This window comes from Thunnus thynnus, chromosome 5 (genome assembly GCF_963924715.1).
Source record: "Thunnus thynnus chromosome 5, fThuThy2.1, whole genome shotgun sequence".
NCBI lineage: Eukaryota > Metazoa > Chordata > Actinopteri > Scombriformes > Scombridae > Thunnus > Thunnus thynnus.
Window position 1 is genome coordinate 6345478 of NC_089521.1, and position 20786 is coordinate 6366263.

Below are 20786 nucleotides of genomic sequence, written 5' to 3' on the forward strand. Positions count from 1 at the left end.
TTTGCTTAAGCCTGACTGAAAAGGGAAAAAGTTGAAAAGTGATTTCGAAGGACACTGAATTTTAGAGAAGTTGCCCGTTGTAATGATGGAGTGACCAAACTACTGCTCAATGCCGCTCAACTTTTTACTTGTTTACTTGTTTCTGTGTGTCTGCCAAGCTGTGACGCTTAACCTGAGTTACCGTTGAGAGCTTATGGGAAATGCTGTTTGTCAAAGGTAGCAAAAAACCTGAAATATTGGATAAGCAACGGTATTAGATTGTTGTTTGTTTTTAAATGACCGTCCCTGTTGAAACATATGGAGTGGATAACATAAAATACTGGTGAGAAAGGTTATGTTCCAAGGGCAGAAGGGTGCAGTTGATCTACTCTACTCTTGGCAGATAGTGTAAGTGCACCACTTGATTTGCAATGACACACCTTCCGCAGCGCATCTCCTCTCACTGGGATACACAGCGAGTCATGAAGATACCAAACTGGAACTAGCCATAATTTTGCTTAAGCATTTTTAACTTGTACAGATGTGTTGTCCCCTAAATTTTGTGATACAGGACTTCCCCAGAGCTGCATTTTATTTCAGATTCTCTTCTCCATCTACACAAACTGCATCTCATGCAGCAGTGAGGGAATGACTCTTTTTAAATACGCAGATGACATGGCTCTGGTGGCACACCTGACTGACACTAACTCGCTGTCAGAATACCATCAGTCAGTGAACAACCTAGTCCAGGCTTTTGAAGAAAGCTGCCTGGAGCTGAACATTAGCAAGACCACAGAGCTGTGTTGTAGGAGCAGGGGGAAACTGGTGGTCAGTTGGTGGAGGAGGAACATGAACATCAACCAAAGGGCGGGGCTTAGCAAATGTTGGCCATAGATCATTAACCATTTGTTCAATGATCATAAATTTTGGTACATAACTTCAGTCCGTGATTTGGAACAAGTCTACCAAGGCATTTTGAGCCCAACCCATAGGAAACACCACAATTGCCACAAAATCATATCTGAAAATTGGTGGTCAGAATTTCACCAAAATTAGGGATGAGTATTAACCAAAATCTGGAACACCAGATTGATTGGTGCAAGTGGGTGTGGCCTATCACATATTTGCTCATAACTCAAGATGCCTTTGAGCAACCCTGATTAAACTCACTGGATACATCTTGCACTACCTCCTGAATACACAAACCGAGTTTCGTTCAAATCTGATCGGGGGGGGGGGGGTGGTGGTACTTTGAATGCTCGATTATTGTAACGCTGCAGGCTTAATGATGATGAAACAAGTGTGTGATTGGTCTCACTCCTTTAAACAGAATTAAACTAGCTGGAGTGATTTTTCTTACCTTTGTGAAGCCTGAAACCCTTAAAAGCTTAAATTTTGGCCGACTGATCTGCTTCGTTCTGCTGAATACAAAAAGGCTTATTTATTATTAATTTATTTTATTTTATTTTTTTACTCTCTACTCAGGTCTCACTTGCAAATGAGATCTCGATCTCAATGTGACTTCATGATTAAAGTATATATGTCAGCAGCAGCTCTGTTGGAGGCGGGTCAGGATTAACAATGGCCAACCACCCCCTCTCCTCTCTCATCAATCACAATCACATCATGAATCCCCAATTACCTCCCTACCTGCTGCCCTCCGGTGAGATCCAAGTCTGTCCTCCGATTTTAAAATAATGAAAAGACTTTCTTCTTTTTTTTTTTGCAAGTTATTATCGCGCCTCCAGCCATTGACTTTCATCCTAATTATTCTTTCGTTTGTATCTCATTAGAGTGGAGAGGAAAGATTCAGTTTTGATCAAAAGGGGTGTTGAAGCACATGGCCCCTAACACTACAGGTAGTGGAGGTAATGTAGTAAATTAATAATTAGTTAGTAAAGATTACAATTAGGCTAGACTAGAATCAGAGGATACCAGACTAGAGCAGGAGGCGGAAAAGGCTATTTGCAATATTCAGTGACCACACAAGACAAAGAGCTATGAACTGGTACTTTGTATTTTTTTGTAAATAAACAAAATAAAATGAATAACCATGGGTTCATTATACAGTAATATACATTCTTTGGTTTTGTACTACTGAGTTCTTTTCAACTACATTTCTGTCTGTATAACCTGTCTGTCTGTGTAACCTAATAATGGTAATTCACAACCTCAATTCCCAATATTTGGATCCAATATTAGGTAGGTAGCAATATTAAAAAATACCCGATTCAATCAGCAATAACAAAATCACTGTAACTAAGGCACAATAATACATCATATCATTAACCTGAATACTCATCTATTCACTCAGTCCTTCCACAGGCACAGGGAATGTGTTGAAGAAGAATGAAGAAGGTGTGTCTTTTTTAAGTCAAGTCCAAAAAGGGGTAAATTCAGATGTTGTTTATGGGGTTGTTCAAGTGGCGCTGGTCTTGTACAGTTTATGATGTTTACCCTACCACTGTGGCAGGAGGGGGTAAGGTTGACAGTTCTCAGCTCTTGGCTCTTCAATCCAGTGATCTAGAGGTATCGTCTGGGTTGGATCGCCATCAACTTCAAATCAACTCAAAAACACCTGACCTGCAGTCAATGACATGGCCAGAACTGTTCATCAATCAATTGCCTTCCACTTGCCTCTATGATTTGTCAGGAATTGTTAATTCTTCTAATTTTAAATAACCTTTACAATAAATTATTTTCTGAGTAAAATGAAACTACATTCTATTTTAACTTAACATTTTATATACTTTTTTGATTAAAGTAAAACAATGTTACATGAATTACAAACTATACAGAGTAAACTTGATGCAGTATTCTTATGTCTTCTGTTTTAAATCAGAATCACTATGCTAATGAAATCAAATACCTAACTTATGTTATTCAGTAAACAGTTCAGTAGCTTTACCAGCCAGAGAAAACATTAAATAATAAGTAATTAAACAAACTATATGTCCCATTCTTATATTCTTTCCAGTTGAGTTGTCAAACAGCTTTACTTTAGTTAAGCTCTACAACAGTAATGCTAATTGCACTGTTCATCACTTAATGCTAATTTTGTTAGCTCTAGGCCTATTCACTTGAACTCACTAGCTTAGCCTAGCACCTTGTGGCGCAGCATTTATTTATTTTTACCACGACTCACCAATTCAGGAGTTTAGCTTACAACAAAATAAAGGCTGTTACCGTTCTGATTTGACAACCTTATATTGTGTTTTATCATTATATCGTTATATATTTTATATGACTTTTATCTGAGTCACATTTTTACCATTCATCACCTCTCCCTACAGTGTCACCCAGCATCTGACTAGCATATGCTGTCTAGCCTGCCTACGGTGCATGATTTTATTTTTTTCCTAGGAGGATGGTGAAGTCAAGCGACATAAGACCTGCCCCTACTCTGCCTCTGATTGGCTCTGACCATCTCACTCCTCATGCCTAAACTGTAACTAACCTAACCAACAAAGGCAACAAGTACTAGCCAATCAGAGGCAGAGTAAGGTGGGTCATTCCGTTGCCATCCTAGAAAGCAAAATTTGCCTATGATGCTGTCGACCTGCATTCTAAGGTACTAAGGTATGGCTAAGGCACTTCCGTTTTGTTAATTTTTTGTGACCTGGGTTACAGTGTGTTTAGGTGTGCAGGCTTTTGCATGCATGAGAGAGAGATGGTGAGATCAGTTCTCTTATAGTTAGTGGGTAACAGAAATATACAGATGATTGACAGCAAATAGGGGACGTATAGTAGCTTGTTAGCTTCACATGTCTCCCAGGTAGCAATATGCTGGGAGCTCTATAATGAGGCTGCTTCTTTCATGTCCCCAACAATCCTCAACACATAAGCAGCATGACATATGGTAAACAGTGCACTGTTTGTCACTTACACATTTCTTTCTTTATTCACTTCACTTTCCTCTGAAATCAATCCATCTGCTCATTTCTTTCTGGCTCACTCCCCATACTTCTTCCCTCCTTCATTCCTTCCTTTTGACTGTTACTTTTTCCCTTCCTCAGTGTTTTCTTCTTCAACTCTTCCTTCCTCTACTCCTCCCTTGCTCTTTTTTACCCCGTCTTCCTGACTCCCTCCCTCCCTCATTTCCTTTTTTTCCTAACAAACCCTGTTATTTCAATTTTCTTTATTCATTCATTCCTGAGGTTGGCAGTAAACTCCAAATGAAGTTTCTGAAGAGCTGCCTTTGGATTAGATTGCTGCTGTGTGTGTGGGCTGCCCAACTGAATTTGTTAAAATTACTGTCTTGTTCATTGCCCTCATGTACATCCTCACATACAACTGGTTGGGTTACTTTTCAGAACTGTACAAGTTTTAATGTAAATGTGTTTACTAGCTTGCAAGTTGTGTTTAATTCACAAGCTAACAAGAGCACACTAGCAGTCCTGAAAAGCTGCGTATCTGTGCTTTGAGCTAAATGCTAACTTTAGCACGGTGATATGCTCACAGTCACAATGCTAACATGTTGATATTTAGCAAGACAAATGTTTAACATGCTCAGTTATTGTGTCAGCATGTAAACATTTGTTAATTAGCAATAAACACAAAGTAGACTAACAAATGTATGGCTGATGGCAATGTCATTAATCTTGCATAAATGACAAATTAAAATTGACCTAATGGTGGTGCTAAATGTAAAGTCGGGATCACCAAAGTTATTACAGGTCATCCATAGGGGGACAGGCAGTTCTATACCAAATTTCATGGCAATCTAGCCAATGGTGTTGCTAGAAGAAAAGTAAAGGGATCAGTAATATCAGTAAGATCCATCCTCTGACACTGAATGTCAGTGTACAAAATGTCATACCAATCCATCCAACAGTCGTACAGTATTTCAAAGCAATGGACTGACATTTCTATCCATAAAGCCATCCTGCTAGCAAGGTTAATGCCATGTTCACGCTATGTTGGATGACTCCCATGTTAAGGACTTGCGAGTGTTCACTTCTTCTGACAACTCAGAGAGGTTGTATGATAATTGAGTTTGGAGGTTTTAAATACTGTGCTTTGAGAAAATTACATAGTATTCATTAAATGTTGGTTTAATTGCATTGAGTGACAGACTTTGGCTGACATGAGTCGTCCATGTTTGCTTGGTTTTCCAGCACTTCCGTATTTTAAAGTTATGTTAAAACTTTCAGAAAAATCCAGCTTCCAACATATAGTTACAACGTAGAGGTTGACGTGAATGCTATTTACAAGTTGGAAACTCGTAAATAAGTTAACTCCGATATTACATGAATGTGGCACAAAAACTGATATTTTAACCACCAATCATCATTATCTGTTGCAAGCACCATTGTGTGATGTGGAAGCCATTAAACAAACACACCTTAAGTTGACATGAGTGGTGTTTGGTTGCATGCACAACATGAAGCTTCAGAAATCACCAAATTCTACTTTGTCTACTTCTTTTGCTCCTTCTTCACACACACATGCACACACACACGCACACACACATTTTATCATTATTCCTCCATGCTGCCCTTTGTCCCTGCTGTCCTTTCTTTCTTCCGTCATTCCCCTCTCCAGTTCCTCTGCTTCATGTTATTCTTGTCACTTTGCTGTTGTTTAACACTTATCAGCCGGATATTGGATGATAAAATGTAATCAGGGCCCCCATCTCAACCTCAGTGCCTGTGTCAGTGCTGACATGTGGGTTGGCATTTACTGTGTGACAGCAGCTTGACACAAGTTCACATCCCTCTTCATTAGGGACGCTGGAGCCAGTTATATTTTGCGCCAATCAGCCTCGGTGTAATCAGTTGTGTTCAACACACCAATCTAGCCCCATGACAAGATAATTACCATGGATTCCTGAGGGAGAAGTGTAGTGAGGAGAAACACAGAACTTAAGCAGAAGTTGTAGCTGCAGTTACGTCATTAGAGTACAATGTAACTCTATTTTCATTAGATTAATCAGAATTTTTCTGTGGCTATTTTTAGAAACGAGTAGGTGGAAATGTTTTCAGTGGGGGTTAGTACGAAGTCTGTGGAGGGCTGAACAACTGGAGTTCTGTTGTGAGCCTACTGTTAAAAATCTAACAAAGGAAATAGTCAGAACCAAGATGTTCTATGCAAGGACATCTGCAAAATATGCAGGTGCTAGAATGTAACTATATACATTTGATCAAGTACTGTACCTTTTGAGGTATTCAAAATATACATACTTCCATTTTACACTACTTTCTCTTCTACTACATTCAGGGAAAATACTGTTTTTAGTCGCAGTACATTTATCTGACAGCTATAATTACTACTTACTTTGCAGAATTTTATATACAAAACATGTGATGAGATTATAAAATATGCATTTCTACAGATCAAACCATCCAACAGCCAGGGCCTGATTAACCCACTAGAGGGCCCTGAGGCAAAGGTGAGCTGTGGGCCCCTAATCAGACACCTCACCAATCCTTTTTCCAGGAGGAAAAGGACTGACGGGGAGTGAGAGATGCTTTGCTGAAACATGGTGCAAAACACAACATTAGAGATCTTTTATGTAATTGTGAGAAGTGTAAGTGAGGAAAAAGACATCACCTGCAATAGCCTCATGCCGCAAGTGAGCACACGAACGCGAGCACCAGGATGTTGACTGCACCTCATTTAACGGCCACAGATGTCACTAATGAGAAGAAATTTCTGATTCCTACATATAGAACCTTTAAATTCACACTAAAATTGGGATTCCCCTCACTTTTTGTATAAGGATATATGATATGGCAACTTTTGGGCATATTTTTCAATTTTCCAAAAGAAGATAAAACATATTTGGTCAACAATATCTAAGCTTCAGGCCTGTGGGTGTGTGTTTCCTTACTGTTTATCATACGAACGTTGATACAAGACTTTTGTTTTTACTTTTTTATCAAGTACACATAGCAGATTTAAGACATCTGTCAACAACGTTTACAACATTCAACATTTGGGACAACCCATTGTCCTGATAAGTTTATTCCATTCAGAAAGCAGAGGTCAGTTAGCCTAGCTTTCTAACTTTAAAACTGATTCCCACAAATGTTACTTTTTGTTCACATTATTTCAACACCTGCTGATTAATCGGGAGCTCCTGCACACTCACACACTGAGTTCGCATTATAGAAAGGAGCATGTCTAGCTAGAATTAGCAGTCTCTTTTTCATGGCAAATGACCAAAATTCACAAATGAGTAGAACAGTGATCTCAGCATGAATGAAGAGAATCAAGACACAGAGTGATGTAGGCAGTAGCTCAAAACACAGAGGGGACTAGCAGCTGTGTGGCTGTTGAAACTGAAGATATATCACAAACTAATTTTAGTGCCCACCCACACAGATCAATGAAATTACAGTACAGACATTGTCAGTACCAAAAATCCATGCATGTAGGGGTGCTGTCACTCCAGAAAAATTAATAAAACCTATATTTTTATACTTTTTGCAATTACGATTTTCTCTGAATAAATATGCGTCAGAACAAGCACTAAGAAGATATATTGTGATTTCTTAGCAGAAATTAATTTGGATCTTATTTTGACTTAAAGTAGTAACAGAACACTTCTTCCGCCACTGAAATTATGTGACATGCTTTGGGTACCCAAAACAGCATGAAAAGAATAAAAAGCGAGGCTCATAAATGATAATTTTTCATACCGTGGGGTTACATGGTGCAAGCCGTTTCAGAATATGACATATTTTCCTGTAGCTGCTATAAGCCTTATGAAAGTTTAATGAGCAGGAAAAACCTGTTAATGTATTCTTTGCTGGAAAACTTGCTGCATCCTAACAGAGGAGAGCACAAAGAGAAGCAGTGTGAGCGCTTTCTCTCTCCAAATCCTTTTCCGGTGTTCAGTCTATCAGTGGTCATAAACATCATCTGTCTGACAGGCCACACAGACAAGAATCCATCTGCTCTAACCATGTTACAAATATTTCTACTGCAGTATCTCTGCTTCTCTGGCCTTTATGCACCCCCTCCAGTCCACCTTTTCCATTTAACTGTTTCCCTGGGCTCTCTTTCAGCTAGTCTTCTGTCCTACCGTAAGTTTTTTTTTTTTTCTTCCATGTGGTCATAAACAAAAATCCCTGTGAGCAGTGACTTTACTCCCGTGACAGGGCCGAGGGCATGGAATTCATCACTCGCTTTGACTGAGTTACACCTCGGCTCAGCTCAAGGTCAAAGCAATTACTGGACTTTCACTCCCACTCTGACCTTCCTCTTCTCCCTTTTCTCTGCTCTCCTCTCCACAAAACACTACTTCTTGTACTCTCCCCTGACCCCTCTTCCATCTCCCTCGCCACTCTGCATGCTCTGTCTCTCTGACACACACACACACTTGTGCTTTTTGTTTTCCTTTGCTGCTTTTTCTTCTTCCAAACTTTGTGAACTTCTCCCCTCTCATTTCTCACTCCACTGTCTTTCTACTTGACACATGTTGCCCACATAGATTGCTCAGTTTTTTTGTTTTTCTTGAGTCATCATTTTTGACTTGTGTGAAACATGCTTTGAATAGTAGTTTTTTAAAGTCATAGCTATGACCTAGCCTGCTGCTAGTTTTTTTCTTTTTTATCCCACCAGCAGGTCAGCAGCAGTGACCTGGTGTCCTGAGAGTAAATCAGTTCCTGAATAGATAGAACCCAGCGGTTTTGATTGGAGACCACTGCTGTACAAGATTTCCAGGTGCCTCATCTCACTGGCTCAATGGTGGCCACAGAGGAAGTCTCCAGCTGTGATTATGTCACATTTAACTTGTCCTCCTCATTAGAGTCCAAAATTAACATTTAAGTCATGTTTTTTGACTGGGGATTTATCGTTGCACCTCAGATTGACATTGTATTTAGGGGTTGCTACCTTGTTAGCCTGCTAACCTTTGTTGAAGTTGTCCTCTGTCAGACCTAATTTGATTGATTGATTGGATTGATTTTACTGTCTTTCGTGTAAAAGATCACCTTATCATGGTCCTGTTTGGGACTGTCTCATCCACCACAACAGACATTCTTGGATCTTTCTCATAGAAAAGTGTTTTTTTGTTTTTTTTGTTTTCTTTTTTTCTTAAGACAAGGATATATTTAATATAACAGACAATGCCAACAAACATGAAGAGCTTTGTAAAAAGCAGGAGACCTTTTAGTAAAAGTACAGTAAAAAATATGAGTAATAATAAGAATAATACAGATCCCATATACATTAATGTCCTTGACAGCAGTCGATGCTTTTCATTTCCTCTGAAATATAAAACTTATGATGCCCCATGAATGCCAGGCCCTTTGCGCTGTTCTTTATTAGACATGGGGAAGTTAACCTGTCCTCATCCTTGAAGTCCTGTTTATTGTTAAACTGAAACATACTGTTGGAAAACACTTTAGATAGAGCATAAATTTCACTTTTGTTTGTCTTGTCAAAGTCAAGTTTTCAATTTCAGTTGGGTGTGTGTTTCCCCTGTGGCCACAAGGGGCAGTACTAAGCCCATTTTGCAATTGAAAACAAACAAGCTGGATTCACAGTTCTATGTTAAGGGGTTAAGCGGCTCTGTGCATAGGCACAGGGGCTAGTTGACATGTACCTCCTAAAAAATGGAACTAATGTACACGTTGGGGCTACAGCGTCTACAGAGATACGACATGGAGACCACAAGAACAAGTTTCTGATGCCACTGGAGATTTTTGTGTTTTTTAAAGATAAGATTTTTGTTTAAAGTAAATAGAGACGGTATAAGAAAATTTCAATTATCTTCTGCAGAAACACACACATCAAGCAAATGCATTTCCACTGCAAATGTTCTGCTCAGCACAATGGCCGCTCTGTATCAAAGTGAATGAAAGAATGTAAGTAGAGTGATCACACATCTGTACTCTCCTATTCAGTGACAAAATAAGGCCAATTTTCTAGGGATCCACTTATCCAACTTCCTTTCTCAAGGAACTTTACAGAGACAGAGTACTGATCTGACACCTGTGCTCCCAAATTTAAAATCTGTGTACCACACTGTGATTTTACTGGAAGGTTACACAAGGCGATGGAAAACTGTGGTGCCAAACACAGAGTATATCAGTAAAAGAAGAATGTTTTTTCTTCTTCCTTAAGGAGCAATTTCAACATGAAGTCATCAGATCTATTTCTTTGGTTTGTACTTTTTCCACAAAGGGGTTTTCTCAGGTCAGCCTATATAACACAAAATGAAACTGCCAGAGGCAATTTCACAATCATCACCTCAGCTGCCAGAGGCAAAGAACCAGTTGTCAGTTGAGCACATAATGGCTTTTGCCTTCCTCCCAAATTACAGCTAAGGAAAGGTTCAAGACTACAGTGTTGATCAATTATCAGTAGCCTGCCCAAGGAAAGGCAACATTCATAACCTTGGAAAAATATCAGAACCTTTCTTTTCCCAGATGCCTAAACAATGGAGCCAATCAGTTAAGGTTTACTTGACCTGAATGATTGCAAAGAGATGGCAAGAAATCATCATGAAATACGCAAAGCAGGACAGAGAAATGGACATTAGGACACAGGACAGGACACAGCAGCCCCCTAATGGTACAAGACCCCCATTACACAAGACAAGCCATTAAATTACACAGGTTAAATGAAAATTATCCACCTTTTCCTTCTCCTCTCCTCTCCTCTCCTCTCCTCTCACCCTCCGGAAGATCTCTGTGATAATGATGTTTCAAATTTAAACTCGTTTCTGGTCCAAAAGCCTTTGAGGTGTCTTGGATGAGCAGCTGCAGTCTGCTGGATAGCAGTCTTTAAAACATCATCTCCATTTCCACATCCACTTCAAATGCACATTCAAAAGGCTTTCTTCAAGCTTCCGTGTTTCTTCTGTAGCAAATCTCGGTTTTCAAAAGCACTTTCATGCCAGTTGATTATTTTCATTGTAATGACAACATCTTATTTTTTATCTCAGCTTGAAAGTATTTTTTTTCTTTTGTTTTCTCATCTGTCATACTACAGCGTGTTTTTATATCTTCCCTTTTTCCCCCCATTACATTACTGATGAAAATGACTTCTTTGCTTGCTCAGCGGAGTCATCCATTTTCCCAAACTACCTCAAAGTTAAATGGTTCTGTAAACACATAAGCAAATCAGCAAGTTATACCAGCAAGAGCAAGAGGTATATTAGTGTTTTAAAATGGGAAGATCTGTGGATGTGTTGTTGCTCATATTTTTCTCATCTAAATACAAATGCTCATGCATACACAGGCCTGTAGCACACAGTTCTGTACCTGATGTTTAAAACAACTCCACCTCATTCTTCAGCTGTTATTAATTGCAACTGTTTCGTTCTTTGAAACAAACATAGGTTTGCCGAGACGAAGTGTGACAGTGATCCATGCTGACTAATGTGACAGTGTTTCCTCAGGTGAATGTGTCACATATTACACCTGACACTGGTGTGATGGATTACCAAGCCCTCGGGTTAGGAGGAAATGCACACAGATGTACACACACACACAAGCAAAATCATTTTGGCACAGAAACACATACAGCATTCTGTTTATACGAGTTTACTTACAGGATTGTGGCTACAGTATTGTCATAAAACACTGAGATCTAACAGCAGAAAGCATAAGCAACATATGCAGGTGAATATACACACACGCTTGTTTAAAGGTCCCAAATTTTCAAACCAGTTTTTCAGATCAGAACACTGATGGCATTTAACTGACACCAAATAGCCCATTTGGAGCCATTCACATTACATCTTTGTTGGAAGATGCTTCGGGCTTGTTTTCATGAATTTATTTTCTCCCCTGGCTAAAAAACACATTACACAAGCTTTCAGAAACTCCTGCAGGTACAACTGAGCTAACAAAACACTTCTAGAGCTTACTGACTCTTAAGAGACTCACTATAAACAGACTTTCAGACATGAGAAACAATATCTGATGTTGTGAACATGCAAATGTCTAGTCCTTGAATATAAGATGACCACCACTTTTGCAAAGATAACTTCCAGAACAAAATGATATTTGGGCCAGTATGGTTTTAGGAGTTTAAACCTGAAGCCAAAGTAATACTGAAAAATTATCTCTGCCAGATCTTTTGGATAACGTTACATTAATCATAAAAAGTCTGTATTTATATAAACAGATTTTACAAGAAGCTTTTACAAGACTTTTATCAAATAGCTAAGGCCAAAAAAAAGAACTGTCAGCCTAGTTGTAATTTTAAACCTAGTTGACATTTTGGTTTTTTTGGTCAACATTTATAAGTCATTGCATGTTGGGCCTACTGAGATTGCCTTGTCAGTCTCAATCATAATTAGAGGTGAGAAGGGACTGATTCATTGGATATCATTAAATTTTGGTTGAGGGAAACCGCCAAAATATGAAATATTTCAAAGTAGCCCAAATAAAAACAGCCCATCCAATACCATCTTTTTTCTGGGCGGACTGCTCACTCTGGCAACAGTGTAAGAAATTTCTGTATTTGTGTTTTTTGTTTGTACTTTTCCCCCTGTTTTGAAGTGGGTCTCAGTTGGAAAAAGGTGAAACCACGAACAACATTTGAATCAAACTCTAGGCTGTGTCTGAAATCACTCCCCTATTTACTATATTGTGCCCTATATTTTCCTTCTGCCAGTTTGTTTGAGTATGAATTTCATGCACTACATAGTACCCTCAGAAGACACCCACATAGTCCTGATGAAGTACATTAGCTGAGTTTTTGACTGTTCAACTCCAAATACATATTAACTAAGGATTTATTTCTGAATTTAAACTGTGATTGTGCTTATTTACTTATAAATACTTAATGTTACCGAGAAATACTTCAGAGTTGAAACCAAGTTTTAGGGGGCTTTAATGAGGACTGGGGTTAAAAACAGTGGGTGGGGTTTTTGCAGTGGCAGCAGATATAATATCCATAAATCTCAAACCATCAGGGAATTCTTCTTCTACACTAGCACCAAGACTTTAATTGGCTACTTTCAATAAAACTGCATGTTTTTATACCCTCATATTGCTACCTTTGCCAGCAGCGTCATTGCTGGCATCGTTACAATTGGAAACACAGTCGTCAAACTCTCATAATAACTCGGTTTTAATGTGGGTTGTGGTGCTGCATTATTTTGTATGCTGGGGCTCTAAGTGTGTGTTTAATGTTAGGTATTAAAATTTAACATAGATTGCCGGAATATGAGCTATTATGGGTTACATGGAGACGGGAATGAACACACTCATATCTCCAGGGGCCGCAGTGTAGAATTATCAAGTTATTACTAGAATTAGAAACATTTCAAATGCTGAGCTTTTCACTGTTAGAGTTAATCAGATGACTTGAAATGGTAATACCACATATTAAATGTTAGATTATAAAATATTAAATTGCGATTCCACACTAGCAAGCCTTCGGGGGAAAGAAGATATCGGCTTTGTTTATTTCCAATCTGTTTACGGTTTTGCTATACGGGAACATAGGTTATGTTGAACAGTACAACTACAGCAACTGGTTTGAGAGACAAGTAAATTACAATGTAATTGGACAGATGATACAGCATGGTTCTTGGCTTCATAACCATATCACAGGCTGTTGATAAATAACCTGCTGAGCAGAAATTGATGTGTGTGTGTGTGTCTTTGTGATATAATTTTTGACAAATGATTGAAGACACCTTGCCAGACGAAGGGTATTACAATTTATTTCCACGAGGGCAGATTGTTTCATAATGTGGTCATCTTTAGAAAAAGCTGTGTTTCTCTGTGAACCATGACTCTAAGTGAGCACTTACATGTGTGAGTGGATATGTATATGTGTGTGTGTGTGTGTGTGTTCCCGAATTTTGACCCAAGCTGTGAATTCTATCCGACTGGGTTACAACGTAGTGGCCCAGTCATCCATCTGTTCCACAGCCCCTATGCATTTGTAATTGCATTAGTGCAGTGTTGATTTTTTATTAGACACCTTTTCCCAAAGTCCCCAGGCTCATTTTCCTTTATTAGACCAAGTCTGGAAAGACAAAACAGAGCCTCATGCGGCTGCCGCGCACGGAGTCCCTCCAGGCGAAACGTCATTCCAAAGTGAGCGAGTGATAAGTGGGCAGAATTGAGACCATTGAGGGGATTTGTGAAGGAATGGTGCAGTCTGTCTTTGTGTCTGCCTCTGTCCTGTTCACACAAGTAGGTTTCCAACCAGCTGTCAAGAAAAATGTCCTCCAAATTTTGAAGTGCCACTGAAAAAAGCAGCACTGGAATGCTTCCATCATGCAAATGAATGATATATCTCTAAATTAGCAAGTTGATACTTTTCTGTGGTGTTTGTCAAAATTCATGCTTCTATCTGAAGATAAAAAAAATTTTGGAATAATACAATGCTAATGAATGCTAAAATGCATACAGTAGTGGGCAGTTTAAACGTGGAAGCACCAGTGTGTTTTGTGATGAGCATGAAAGGTTATTCTTGACTTTAGGAATGGTAGAGGGCCACTCACTTCTTCCAGAGCTTTCAACTACATCTCACGGTCTTCATCAGCAGTCTTCACCAAAATATAAATTTCAACATCAACAATTACAACATAAAGAATCAGTGGTAGAGACATTCCTACACTGAGCAGAACATGTCAAAGTGAAGATGAGGATAGAGGTCCAGGAGGTACTCCAGGGGACAATGAGTGGATGATTGGAATCCCACCCCGACTCATGACCAGAATGGACACTGCTCAGTCAACAGCCAGAAGCATCCCAGTGGGACTCCTTACGTGACTGGGCTGTCAGAACATCTAGCTGGAGTCTTCAAGTTGCAAGTTGTCAGCCATTTAACACTGTAAGATCACTGCTGATACTCCCTAAAGACAGGAACCATCCTCAGAGGAAGACTGGAGTGTATGACATCACATGCGACAGCTGTGGGAACACCAGAAACATTCGATGCCAGAGACCATCTTTGAACAGAGACAGAGGTTACCATCTTACATTTACATCTACCTGTTATCACCAGTCTTGGGCAAGTTAATTGAAAATTGTAATCAATTACTGATTATACACTACTCATTGTAAAAGTAATTACATTACTCGTCATTTACTCATACCTGTCAGCTCCATCAAAGTTGCCCTTAAACAACCCAAAATCTTCCACACACGTAGAGAAAAGAAAATGATATTTTTAGGGCTGCAACTAACTATTAATTTCATTAACAATTAATCTTTTGATTATTTTCTTGGTTAATCTATTAGTAGTTTGGTCCATAAAATATCAGAAAATGGTGAAAAATGTTGATCACTATCTTCAAGTCTAGTTTTGTTCTGACTAAGAAGAAATTCAGTTTACTAGAAGACTAAATACTCACATTGGGGAAGCTGGAAACAGAAAATTTGGAAATTATCTTCTTTAAAAAAATGACTCAAAATGATTAATCGATTATCAAAATAGTTGGCAATTAATTTAATAGTTGGCAACTAATTGATTAATTGACCACTTGTTACAGCTCTAGGTATGTTTGTGGTTTAACAAGCAGGCAGGATACAGTTTATAAGGATTTACTGTCCATTCAACAGCTAGTGTTAGCATAGCCTCACTCTTAAATGTAGCTAATGTTAGCCACAGATACACCAAGCCAGCTAAGAACACGCAACATGTAAATAAAACAACTTTAGAATAACTGCAAGTCACATTTCTCCTCCTCCAGAGGGAGAAAGGAGAAATGATTCAACTGAATGCAGAGACCACAATATCAACACTCCATTAATCCTGGTAAGAGGTTACCAAGACAGTGAACACACTGACACGCTAGTTGACGCTAACAAAGCGTTACTGGGATTACTAACTGTAATGTAGATACTGAATATCAAATCGTAATCCCTTACACCACTTGTCACTGAAAAAATGTTAAAAAGTAATGCCCAATACTGGTTATCATGTGACTGAAATTCCATGCTTACGTCATATGTATAAGCAAACGCCGTACGCTGGCAAAGACCGTGATATGTGGTTGAAAGCTCAAGAAAAAGTTGAATGGAGTTAAGATAGCCAAGGCTGCTAAAGGGTTGTGCTTTAAAACTGAGGAAACTTTTGGGCCAATCAACAGTTTTAATTCCATCATTGCTTATCATGTTATTTCTTTATTGGCATTTGAATAAACAGTAAAATGTTTTCACAATACCAACCTCTGCCTTTTCCATTCAGCTCTTCTAATTCGATACATTCTAATTAACAAAAAATGTGTGGATTAAAACCCAGCTGCTGTTTGAGTCTGTTTCCATCTCTGCTTTGATATTTGTCATCTTTGCCTGTATTATCTCTGTCACCACCTTCCTATCTGTCAGCCTCATGGCCTAGATATAGATTTTATGTTTCCGTCATAGCTCAGATGCTATATGGACAGCTGTGAGTCACAGTGCTCTTTACTTCAGCCTTCACCTAAGCACCATGTTGCAGAGTGTTGGCCAGCAGTGTCACTTACTAATCTTTGTCATTTCTTTGTAAGATGTGTCCTGGGCTTCAGCTCTTTCCTCTTCGTTTTTACTGCTGTCACATCTGTTGCAGTAGTGGCTGACAGAACATGAATAGCAGCAGATCTCTGAGAGAGAGTCACTCCAGTAAGAGAGACTCACCTTAGTGGAATTCGGTCAGGGCAACAGGAGCCCAAACACATAATATAGTATATCTAATATAATGTAATATATATAATATTGATAAATATCTACATGTGCATCACTGTTGATTTGAAATGTGAGGAGATACAGTATTTACAAAGTGGTGATATTTTGATCAATGCCAACTTTTTCAGAATACAATTAGGATCATGGCTGAAACTAATATGATTTTAATAACTGATTAATCTATCAGTTTTTGGCCTAGTGTGACTCTATGGATGGCACATTCCTGTCATTTTCTTGTTGTCTCTGTCCTGCTGTCTCCCTGCTTTCTGTCCCATTCTCACTGTCTCTGCTCTTCCTTTGTCTCCATTTTAACTTTGCAGTTCTGCGCTCGTTTTCCTTCCTTTTTTTTTTTTTGCTTTATCTCTTGCCCTCTCCCACCAACTCCTCTTCTCCTCCTCCTAGTCTCAGTTTGCATACTCGTACTTGTCAATTTTCTTCTTCAGTTTCTCAACAATTTTATCCTCCTCTTTTTTGTCTTCATCTGACCAGCTCCTCTACCTCCACCTCTCTCTCCTAATGTTCTGTTCTTTCTCTCCTCCTTGAAAACATTCATGAAAATGTAATGTGCATTTGAACATTGGTAAATAACAGTTATTTTGTACCATTACGATAATTACCATAAACAAACAAGACCATTACAGGAAGATTTGAATCTCAGCAGCCTCTTTTAAGCATTCTGTATTATGTGATACCGGTTGAGCCCTGCAATAAAATCGTTCACAGGAATAGTTTTTCTTTTCAGAGGTTCTTGCAATGGCAGATGGGAAGTGAAAAGAAGATGGAGAAATTACTTTTGACATTTGAATCCTTTCAACATGTTTATCTAGAAAGTGGGAAACATGTAATTACTGAATTCCTTGCATTTGAGCCAAGGTAAGAAGAAACATGCCTGTATTGAAGTGTTGAACTATGTAATACATTTATACTGGAAAAATGACAGTGATGTATGGTTCAGTACTTTGGCATGTGTACTACCCTGCTATGTGTAACAGAAATTGAGAAGCTGCATTTGTTCCAGTGACTTTTCCCCCACCACTCGATCAGATCTCAGTAGTTAGATGGGGCTGGCAGACTTGTAAATGATAGACGTCATTGATTTCTTAATCCCTTTTTGCCAGGGAAGACTTGCTAGCTACTGGTACTACTTGTAGCTTTTCCAGGGATTGCTTATGCCAGCAGGCAGAGGTGGAGTCAGGTGACCTTTCAACTTGCTGTGGCAGGTTTGATAGCTGAGATGGCTGAGAGCCAATCCCAATGCATTCTGCATGCATTTACACCTTGCATTAACATGCATTTTTCCTTATCCAGATAATGTGTCCAGATACAGATTACATTTTAAGGTGTTATGTGGTTACACATTGCAAGGTGTAAATGGGATATCAGACAATGGTGAAACAGCTCCAAAGACAGCTCAGAAAAATAAATAAATGATAAATAAATAAGTAAATAATTTGTGATGTTTCAAATTTTAAATTGTTTTAAATTGAGAAAAAAAAACTCTGGAGTCATAACTTATTTAATGTCGATGTCCACTGGTGCATGGCTTGCATTATTTCCTCTCAACTACAGAAATGGGACCAAGCTTGTTGCCTCTTTAAAAGCCAATTGTTCAAGTTATTGTATAATAATTATTATTATGCTGAAACTCTCAAAAACATGCCTTGGTGGGACTCAAATTAGTGTTTTTAGCAGCATACATTCCAGGTAAGATTTGTGTATTCATGTGGTTTTACGAAACAACTTCTGACTACAAATCACAAATAAAATGATCATTTTATGTAACATTTCTTAGTTACAAATTTGAATCAAAGTCCAGGTCAGGAAAGATCCTCTGTTTGTTCCACATATTGTCTGTTACTGTTATCTCACCTGTCTGAATATTTGTCCATTGCTCACTGGTCCTTCTATTTTTGTGTCTTCTTGCCTCCATGCCAACTTTTGTGTTTCTGTCCCTGTGGCTGTCTATATTAATATACATATCTGTGTGCGTGTGTGTGTGCATGTGTGCGTATATGCGTGTGTGGATGGAGTGAGGTCTGAGGCATGAGAGACCGCAGAGCTCAGGCTGCTCTGAGGAGAAGATGGACACTGACTTGTAAACCTGTTTTTATCCACACACAAACACATACACAGACACACATACATGTAGACACCCACCCGACCACCCAACACACACAAACACACACGCACACTTGTTTTTTCTACACCGCCCCAGGGAAAAGAGGAGCCTATGGAACCTTCAGTCAACCAGAAAAAAAGGGTTTTTTCTTTTTTTGGGGGGGGGGGCATATCCCAAACTGACACTTTTGTCTGTACTTGTGTCTGTGTTTGTGTATTCGTAGATGTGTGTGTGTGTGTGTGTTTAAAAGAGAGTGAGACAATAAGATGGAGAAGGGGAGAAAACACAATAAAGGCTCTTATTAAACCAGAAAAGGGCACATTTGGACTTTCCAATTCAGTTCTAATCAACTGCTGCGCCACAGTAAGTCCACCATTTGTCTTCCAGCTTTTGGCTGAATAATTACATCCGATCCATTATGATAGATAATGTGTTGTGCAGTCCATAAAGTGGCCATAATGCTACAGAGAAACTAGTTGTGGGTGCTGTGCTGAGTGCAGAGTTAGGTCCCCCACTAGAATGACAGACGGCTATTATAAAACAGCACAGAGCAATTTTGTCCTGATAAGAGACACACTTTGTCCAGGCTCTTAAGCCTTTGAAAAGTCGAATACTTTGCTGTCCTTGGATGAGAGTACTCACCCTCAGTCATGTCAATTTTGGACTTTTCTCTGTCAATGTTTTTTTTTTTTTCTCCCTTTTATAGTCATCCATTTAGTGACAAATTGCTTCTTGTCTCTCTCTCTCTCTCTCTCTCTCTCTCTCTCTCTCTCTCTCTCTGTCTCTCTCTCTCTCTCTCCTCAGGGAGATGAAGTACTGACTGTCATTAAAACTAAGGCTCAGTGGCCGGCGTGGCAGCCGCTCAACCTGTGAGTATCACTCAATGTCAGTTTTACTAAAGGGATATGGCACTTCTGCGAGAGATCTGATTGAAAATTAAAATAAAAATTAAAAAATCAGGATGTTATGTAACAGCAGCATTAAAGTCAAACTGAAATTAAAAATCATTTTTCATAAGAAATAAAAATAAATACATTTTTGGGATTAGTTTAGATTTGTGAACATTAATGTTTGCCATGGGGCATGAAATGTTTTGGTACTGACTGATGATGTCGGCTCTGTAATTTGATTGGTTCAGTATCTGTCTGGGCAGGAAATAAAAATAGTTTGTAATATCACTACAATTTCGACAGACACAGGGGCAGTTAACCAGCATGGGGGGTGATGTTGTGAACCATTGCTCACTCCCATCTGTAATTTCAGCACTCCGAACATTACTCCATGTCATTATTTGAATAATTGGGTATAACATACGTAGTTGCTGTTTCCAAACATATGTTCAAAAACAGTTCAATCCTCTTGAAAAATGTAAAATGATCCACAATAGCTGCAGTAGTATAATTAGAGTTTGTACCTACACGAAAAGTAGGGAGATTTCAAATTACAGGTCACCTTTGAATCCTTTTTTTTTTTTTTTTGATCAATGGATGTATCACATTTGGACTGGTTAACCATGAGCATGTCATCCACACCCCAGCTCCTGACAGATGTGTTAATCATTTAATCCTCATGCTTTCACTGTGACTATGCTTCACAAAGTCCATGTTATATGTTCCTGCTGGATGAAATAGTCACAAGTCTGATAGTGTATTAATCTAGGCTGAGGGATTACATTCTTCTCCATAGGTTGAGAAAATTGTACAACCTCAGGTCCCTAAAACATTTTTTGGTCTGGTGGCCATGCTGAAAACAAGGCTGATTTTCTCTGTTAATGAAAAGTTGATATTGTGGAGGTCCACAAAACAATATGTCCGTTTTTGCCATTGAGAAGCAGCCCGAGCTTTCTGTCAAACCAAACAGATTATTCTTGTTTTTTAAAGCATAGCAATCTCTTTGGCTTGAAGTAAACAAAGACATACACAATACTTGTTCAGTGATCTGTATATTGTAATATATTATAAATTTCTACATTTATATAATTTAGGACATACTGGATGATCAACAGAAATCTCTATTACAGAAATCTGTGATAGTGTGACCTTTCCATGAATAATGCCCTCAACTTCATTGTGTGCAGTATCAAATTCTTAATTAGCAGT

At 38.8% G+C, this 20786-nt stretch overlaps 1 protein-coding gene across 3 annotated transcripts in view; it reads left to right on the plus strand.

Moving 5' to 3' along the window:
- The window catches only part of spon1b (spondin 1b), a 97367-nt gene that overhangs the window by 53499 nt on the left and 23082 nt on the right, over nt 1–20786 (plus strand). For all 3 annotated transcript variants that reach the window (XM_067588892.1, XM_067588893.1, XM_067588894.1), the window contains one exon: nt 19492–19556. In XM_067588892.1, coding sequence (XP_067444993.1) covers nt 19492–19556 — 65 coding nt within the window. The remainder of the gene's footprint in view (nt 1–19491; nt 19557–20786) is intronic.